The sequence below is a fragment of the Morone saxatilis genome, unplaced genomic scaffold (assembly GCF_004916995.1).
Source record: "Morone saxatilis isolate NCDOM2014 unplaced genomic scaffold, NCSU_SB_2.0 Contig21, whole genome shotgun sequence".
Lineage (NCBI taxonomy): Eukaryota > Metazoa > Chordata > Actinopteri > Moronidae > Morone > Morone saxatilis.
This window is the reverse complement of record NW_023339774.1, coordinates 16,444,073-16,452,929: the sequence shown is the minus strand read 5'-3', so window position 1 is coordinate 16,452,929 and position 8,857 is coordinate 16,444,073. Positions and strand designations below refer to the sequence as shown.

The 8,857-nt window shown below is 39.4% G+C and overlaps 1 protein-coding gene across 1 annotated transcript in view; it reads right to left on the bottom strand.

Moving 5' to 3' along the window:
- pdcl (phosducin-like) overlaps positions 1-6,263 on the bottom strand; it is a 15,041-nt gene extending 8,778 nt beyond the window's left edge. The window contains exons 1-6 of the mRNA XM_035668330.1: positions 6,020-6,263; positions 5,844-5,936; positions 3,262-3,378; positions 2,118-2,258; positions 1,884-2,027; positions 610-791 (exon numbers count right to left, since the gene is read on the bottom strand). Coding sequence (XP_035524223.1) covers positions 610-791; positions 1,884-2,027; positions 2,118-2,258; positions 3,262-3,378; positions 5,844-5,936; positions 6,020-6,026 — 684 coding nt within the window. The 5' untranslated portion in view covers positions 6,027-6,263. The remainder of the gene's footprint in view (positions 1-609; positions 792-1,883; positions 2,028-2,117; positions 2,259-3,261; positions 3,379-5,843; positions 5,937-6,019) is intronic.
- Positions 6,264-8,857: the final 2,594 nt, after the last annotated feature.

The following is an 8,857-nucleotide window of genomic DNA, read 5'->3' as shown; positions in this document are numbered from 1 at the left end:
TTTTAGTGGTTATTTGATTTTTAATGGTGTTCAATCAGGTTTTTAGAGTTTAGCACAAAGACTGGAAAAGAGAGGGTCTGGCTCTGTTCAAGGTAACAAAATCACTGTATCTCATTTGTTTAATCTCATCTCTTGCTGATTTACATAAAAGCTCTTCAGGCTTTTACTTTTTCACTCCTGGTCTACTTATTATGATAAGTTTGCCATTTTATGTTTTAATCTGCTTTCTAACTGTATTTCACTGTTTCCATATCTTCATGATTCATTGCTTGTTTTAATGTTAATCATTTTTATACTCCCTTTTTTTGTTTTTTCCCCTGGGAAAGCACTTGAAGGTGTGGTAAGTGAAACCTGCAGTCCGTCCATTCCTGCAGTTAGCAGTCCCCTCCCCCCGCCCCACGTCACCACACTGAAATTCTGCTGCCTGCCCTTAAGGGCCGCTTCTTGGTGGAGTTCCCTCTCCTCATTTAATAAAGTACTACTGAAAGGAGGGACTGTGAGTCAGACTGTAGAACACTTTATTTTAAATGCCTAGAGCACCATTAAGAATTGTGCTATTGAAATAAAGATTATTGTTATTAAATGGACAAAAGTTTTAAATGGACTAACCCCATGTGCTATAGCCTTAGTGAAGCCCACACCCATGCGATTGTAGGTCTTAAAGAACTGGTGGGTGAAGTGTTGCGCAAAGAAGGCGAACATAAGATTGGAGCCCTGGGGGTCAGGTCTAAACGTCCTTCTCTTCAGCAGCCTTTCAACCAGCAGCTCAGGGTCAGGCAGCCCAGCCTCGCCTGAATAGGGGAAAAAAAACACGTCAAACACAGCACAGGGCACCACACAGATACACCACACCTTTAGTCATAATACTGAAACAGTACGTCTGTGTAAACAGTACTGATACAGTTAACACATCACACTGCGCTTCTGAATCGCCCAAGGTCATCCAATCTTCATGCATGTCGCTGTGGTGGAAAGTTTAGCTTCAACTGAGCAATAGACATGTTCTTCATTACATATTAGTGATGCAGTCACACATTTGTACCTCGTAATGAATTATATCAAAATTATGCAGTAAGTGGAAATACTTACTATAATTAAGGCAAATTGTATAGGACGATTTGAGTGTTTGACTCCACTTACATCTTAAAAGGGAAATAGCTGTTTTTTACTCCCCACTAACTGTCTTCACTATCTCCACCAGCTGGTAAATAAAGACTGAACTATTACTACTGTAATAATACACAACATAGTACAATTGTATTAATATAAATAGGTTGGGCAATATTTAAGAATTCATGGTACTAGTGCCAACACAAGTACAGTTTCGGTATTGACACAATACTTTTATCGATATCTTACTTTGTTAAATATCAACACATTCTGCTCAAGACAAAGGGAGCCAAAATGATTACATGTTAAATGTCTATTTCCAGTGGCAGGACACTATTTCATTTCAACAGCCTCTGAGCTAGCAACCTACGCGCTGAAAATGCCAAGTTACCCTAACCCTACCCAGGTCGTTAAGAGTAAAAATGTAAACAAGCTAGCAGTTGTTACCTTTTCTTTTAAAAGGATTTCGCCATCTTAATGGCAGGGCTCGCCTCCCCATGTCGAAATGTTCCACCAAAATGACTCCACCCCCCAAACACTACATTACTGAATCCTGGGCTTTGCATCGCCAAAGTCAATCATAATGGGTTTAGACCTTTCTCCAGTGCTGGCACATCGCTAATACGAAGCGTGAAGATAGGTCTGGGGCCTAATCTCTGTGGGTTCGTCCCTATGGGTCATACCTTTCACATTGCATTGACTAATCTGATCCGTCGGTAACGTAAAAATATTAATTAATGCAGCTTTAAACTTAATATAAATGAGTGGCTCACCTTTAACCCCCAGAGGTGTAGGGCAGTCCTCTGGCACGGGGGGCAGAATCCGAGTGTAGTAGCTCAGATTACAGTAGGATTCCCAGCTGAGGTAGTCATATTTTGAGTTGTAGGTTGGAGGACTGGGTATTAAGTTGGATCTAACTGTTCATTAAAAATATAAAAGGGTATCAGACACATTGAATATTTGACAGTCCTGAGTGAATTTCTTTGAATAAACTGCTGACTCTGGACCTGTTAAAACCAGCCGCATGAGAACGTCCCGTAGGAAGGTATGGTTGATAATTTCCCAGAGCCAGTGAAAATGAGTGAGAATGTAATGCACCACATCTGGGCTGGGCTTCAAGAACTGACGCACCCTGGTCCAAAACTCCGCTGTGGTGGGAGGACAAAAAAACAATGTTGTTACTGGAAGTCAGGGCTGCTGGGAATTTAGAGTGGAAATGAACAGATGACAAAATCATCTCACAGGACACTAAGCATTCACTGAATAGCTCAGCCATTCACTGAATAAAGTGATGTGTCTGGGAAAATTACTATGAGAATGAACCAAAACAGTTGCTGGACAGCTAAACACCCAGCTGAAGCATCAGGTTCGGGTGATAAATTGGTTCATCACATCCCTTTCACATTGTCATTTGATACATTGTTAGTATAACAATATTGACTATAACTGCTTTAACAGAATAAATATAACATGAAAAGCCCAAATACTGTACCAAAGGTAGGGATATGTGTTTGTGGACCTATTTCTAAAATCCTGAAGCTCCATTAAGATGTTTCAACGTTGATCCTGTTTGTGTAAAATGAGCTACATGCGTGGCTATTCTACCTGGTGTAAGAAGTAAAAAATATAATTTAAAGTAAATGTTATCACTCAATCCCATTTCCCCTGTTTGCCATTGCTTGTCTGTTCCATCCTTCTCCTCCCACTCTTTTTTCCTATTTTTCTCTGCACAAAGGTTAATTGCTCTTATGCCTGATGAGCATGATGTAACTGCATAACTGTCTGCCAAACACATCACATCTGATTAAGCACTACAGTGTGTGAGGGTTCCCTGTTAATGAGAAGCAGACCAGCAGAGTTAGTAGGTGGTTCAGTAAAGAGATCAGGAAAAGCAGCTCGGATCCAGCTGGTCTCTTTCTGGCAGTTCCTCCAATTCTTCCAAATATTTGGGTCTAGACATGGAGTGCTAACCCTGTGAGCCAGGAGCTCTATTTCCTGATTTAACAACAACAAAACAAAACCCTTTTTCATCAGCCATCGAGCCCTTTCCGTCTCATGTACAAAATAAAACCAGAATATTTAAAATTCCTGAAAAGTGCAATAATAAGAGGAGGATATGAGAGCTTGTCTTATGAGGATAACTGGACTCACGGACAGTGCAGTTTTCTCCGTAGTAGCCGGTGCGAGTGCAGTCGCACTCATACTTGTCTTCACTATACCTCACACACACACCCGAGTGCTGACAGGGTAAATAGCAGCATGGGTTCACTGTGGAAAACAAGAAGAGCTTGCATCAAAGACTGTGAGAAATACTTACATAAACTCATATATATATGAAGCTGTGACATTGTAAGAAATTGAAAAAGAGATCAAGATCAAATATTGACTTGACACTTGCTTCTTGCACAGTGATTGAGTTCCCAACAAAAACAATCATTTGGCTTAGCACAAGATAGGATCAACACTTTTACTACTACTACTAATACTTTTAACCAGACATCAGATCTCAGATTGAGCCTTTAAGGACTGACTCAAAATAACATCTAAAGTGTAAAAAACAAGAATTCGACCGACTAGTTCCTGGAAGTACTATGCCTGAGTCCACCAAATAACTCTAATAAAGGAGCAAATTATTGCTTTTGCACTTTAAACATGAAATATAACATGTTATTTAGAGAGACTGAGAGATGCTGGTAGGTGGATTGTGTTACCTTTGGACAGAGCCTGGCTCTTATTCCGATTCCAATGTCTATGCTAAGCTAGCCTAAGTTAACCAGCTGCTGGCTTTACCTTTAAGGATAACCTTATTACTCCATTACAAGTGCTTGCTTATAGAGATTGTACAGAGCGAGAGCTCTGCAGCCGTCAGGCACAAAACAAGTTGTAATAAAATTTGTGTTATTGTTGTTGTTCAGTGTTTTAAAAGGTCAGTGGAGTCTGGTGGCAGAGCGATATAACGGCTGTTTCTGGTTAAACAAAAGGGATCTTACTCTTTAACAAAAAGTTCTATCTCTGTAGGCTCCTTTCAATAATGTTGTCAGACACAAACTAACAAACTGAACCTGTCAGTGGAAAAAATAACCACTTTTAGCACAGTACATTGACGGTCCCTTGTCTGAAGGGATTACATTACAGCTTGTTTCACAGCTGCAGCACTCTCACTCGATACTGGACCAATTTTAAAAAAATGTTAGTTCCTAAGATACAAAAACATGGGAAAATATTGGTTGAAAATACTTATGTTTCCCTTTAAGAATCCAGTCTTTAAGATGGATTCTGTATCTAAATCCGAAATTTACAACCACACAGATGTAATAATATGTCTGTATATCTATAATCTAAAGTGTGGGGGAAAAAATCTTCTTGGCTGAAGTCAGTGACATGAAAAAGCTTTAGTTCTTATTTCCCAGAAGCAGAGGGAGGCCTGGGGGGGTCAAATGCATTGACAAGTTACAACAAGCAAAGTTCATACATGCAGGTTTCACGGTGAGAAATTAAATCGTCTTAAATTACAACATGATGACAGATAAGACTGTTTGTATTAGACCATCCCAAGATTTATGCACAAATAACTACAAGTTCCTTACGTCATAGAATAGTTCAGGGTGTAGCATTACAGATATGCATGTTATGAGAACCGTGCGATAAACTACTCATCCATGTAAACTCTGACAGAAAGCATTACTTGAGAGAAGTTGTATAAACTTCCCTGAACATGCAAAAACATGCTCCTCCTTGCCCTCGTAGACCCCCCATCCTTTTCTGTCTCCCAGCAGCACACTCAACAGAGCAGTAACCTCATCACTGTGTTATCTGCATGGGCACTATCTGATTTAACAGGTCAGAATGAGTTCAAATCCCACAGATAACATGGAAATTCACATTGCACGCGACCTAAAACTATATAATTACATTTGAGAATGATTCACCGCACTGAATCAGCAGTTTATGTTGAAACATTTTTTATCCCATGACTCAATTTGTCTTAAGATCCAGGAGTCTGTGTGGGCCTTAACTGCAACAATGACATGATGTCTGATTCAGAGACAATTTTGGCAGCACATAAAAGCAGAAATCAGATGAGAAGCATGTGAAAGTCTTTGTTCACGTGTGTGAGGGATGTTGTGGTTCCTGAGGGCCTGATGGTACACTGTGTACATGAGGGGGCTGCTGTGTGGATGCAGTACAGGTCGGGCGACATGTCTGGCCACAGGTCAGGCAGGAAAAGTCTGTTTGGGGCTTGCACTGCTACAAATATATATGTATATGTAGGCCTATCCAGTTTCATGAATCTTTCAGTGCCGAGAGTCTTGAAATTGTATCTTTTAGGGGACTAAAAGGCCAAATTCTCAATATAAATAATGACTGTTTCACTTTAAATCAAGTGAGAAGAGCTCAAGCTGATTCTGAAACAAGTTGATATGCATTGTCCCTAATTTCCCCCCTCCCAATGCTCAGTTTCCTATTTGTGGCAGTGCTAAATGAAATCATGCCCGGAGCAGGCTTGCCAGGACCTGTTATTATTATAAGGGTTACCGGAATGTCTAGAATCTATAATCCACCAGGTACCGAGGAAGGCTGGATAAGACCACTAGCATTTCTCTGAAAACACTGATTCATACTCCAGTGAACATCTGTTTCCTGCCCCGACCTATGCCAGCAGTTAAAACATCAAATACTAACAATGACTAACAATGCAAGGCATAACACCATGTCCAAACCCACTGACCTACCTGTGTTTGAGGCAACCTCATCACCCCGGCAGGCAGGCTCCCTCAACAGCAAGAGAAGAGCCAAAACTGATCCTAGGACAGAGGCTTTAACAGCTGTGTAGAAATCAATGAGTGTTTAAGTACAGAAAGGTAAAAACACACAGCAAACACACAAGCAACAAATCACACATACTTACATCTCATTACAGCAGCCTCGGTTCAGGAAAATCTCATTCCAACAAAAATAAAACTGTAAGAAAAGTGACAAGGTCCAGACTTCGGGGCTGGTTCAGAGAGTTGTGGGGAGGAGGATCCAGCTGCAGACAGACAGAAAGGGAGAGTAACAGAGCAGGAGGACGAGCAGTCCAACAGGTTTGTCTCTGAGTGCTGCAGCCCCGTCGCAGTGCGCCTTTACCTGCCGTTACACGGAAAGGAGAAAGTGGGACGTAGACTTCAGCCAAGTGCGTGTTTGCCCCTTTTCTATCGCCCCCTGTTGGTGGATTGTCACGATTGCAATTCATTGGGCTTCACAATGCCTTCAAGTGCAAAAAATTTAAATTACAGTCATGCCTGTGGCTCTGTTTTATTTAGAAAAAGTGAATTCATTTCATTCAGTACATGAACTATAAGAATCAGAAATATTTTATTGGTATTTATTTAATTTTATTGGCGAGAAATTGTGTCACAAATGCTCCCATTCTAGAAAAAAGAAACATTATAAGAAATAAGAAGTATGTAAACATTGCATGCAATATACTACAATGTATATGCAACAGCAATATATATATAGAAAAATAGAAAATAAGACAGGTAAGAATATGTATACTACAATATAACAAAGTAATAAATATACATTCAATAAATAAATAATGCTGAGAAATGGGATGTATGAATTAGTAATAATATGTGTAGAATATATTAATAAATCAAATTGTACAACAAATAAAATATATGAAAAGAAAAAAAGGAAAGGAAAACCTGTTAGAGCAAATAATAATAATAGAGCAGTCTTTGTTAGTATAATATCTTTTAACATTTTATTTTGAAAGGGTCTTCTGTAAATTAAACCCAAAATAAGTACTCTTAGACAGATATTAGCTTTATCAGGGTAGAATCTGTGTGATCAATTAGCTATATGGACACTAAACAACAGCAAAGGCTGGTGGAAATGTCATTATTTTGGCAAATATTTGTTCATAATAAATATAAATGTTGGCCTAAAGGAGTCTCACTAGATGAGAAGTCAGAGGATCACCAAAATCATTAGGAGTCATTCTCTGGGCACCACAAATAGTCCAATAGTGTCATTAGCATGGCTAAAAAGATGCAACAAGGCTTTGATGCATGAAAAATACTCATAAAAAAGAAATTAGAACATTCAAAAAGAATAGAGAACCGCAATACACGTTACTGGTTCACTGGTTCCTCATACAGTCTCTGAGTTGCACATCCTGGCTCTAATGTTTACTTTATCACTTCACACTGAATGTACAGAGTTGGAGCACAGCACCAGCACAGGTCACAAGGCCAAAGTAGAGAAGGTGTGTCAGGACTGTGTGGATGTAATGGATGATATTAACCTCTGATCTGAACCTGACCTGACTGAGTTGCACTCTACAAGACTCTTGTGTCCTGAGGTTTGATGTCTTTTTGGTATGCTGAATCAAATTAGATTACCAAAATACACTTTGTACTGTATAGTTCACTGTAAACCAAATCAGTTATGATACTGAAATTGCCTTTTTTTGTGCTTTGGAAATAAAGGTAGTCTAATTCTGCATTATTAAGGTATTTGTGCATTTTATATTTTATTTTACAGTTTTAATTGCGATAAAATGCTTTTTCTTCATTAAGTTATATTACATACAAAACTGGGAGCACTTTTATACTTAAAACAGAAAAATAATACATACATATTCTTTTTATCTTCCCTTTAGCTTTAAGAACTGGAGGTAAATATGTATATTTAAACATTAATATTCACTTTATTCAGAAAACTCTAACCTTTTAATGAACAATGCTTCTGTTAAAGACACATCCATAGCAACCTTATCAGCATTGCAGAAAATAAACAGATGTGATGAAGTACAACTTTAAAATGGAGCATTTTGACAGCGTGGAGGAGAAACCCTGCAGCAGGACCAGGAGATGTGTTGAGAAATACTGCTGCTGTGAGATCCCTGCAGGCTTATCTGTGATTTATGCCACACTCTCTCTCTCTCTCTCTCTTTCTGCAGCATGCGGTTGCAGATATGTTAGACTTGGCAGATCCACCAAACACATTAAAAGATTACATTTGTTAACAGTGTACCGACAGGTACCAGGAATTGGAGAAAGGAGAAAACACAGCTCTGAATGCCCTTGAAGGCATAATACCTCCTTTTCAGTTCAGGGACAAGAGCTTCACTGTTTTACCTGCTATGTATCAGAGCAAGATTTTATGACACATTTGTGTTTCCTGTGGACCAATAGTTACTAAATGTCTGTTAGCTGGAAAACGATTAACTCTTCTCTGATAAGGGTCACTGTCCTGCTGGGAAATTAACCTTCTTCCTCACCAATTTCAGCCTGAATCTTGCGTCGGCCTCTGCAGCAGAAAGCTTGACTGCTGGTTTTCTCCACTGCAGTTGCGCTCTTGAGATGTTTTCCAGCTGCAACCATAAAAATTAAAACTTTTGACTCATTTGTAAACTCCCTACAGTCGTCATCGGAGATATTTCAGTATTGTTTGGCCCCTGATAAATATTTAGACTTATTTTGTTGTTGAAGATATTTGGAAGCTGCTGCTCTGCCATTAAAGCTGCAGATTGCAATTCATCTTCCAGCTGCACGTTTACTATGTCGAGTAGCTGAGTGTGTGTTGCAGGGCCCCTGTCCAGCTTTGGGCTATGCAGCCTTAGTAGCAGTGCAGTGTCCTCTGTGTCACGATGCGGTTGTCTTAAAGATCTGTTAGTTTGAATCAATCTCTAGTGTGTGAAAGAGATACATCAGTGCGTATTGAGAGGGGAGCCCTTTTAACTGCGTGCCCTTCTTAC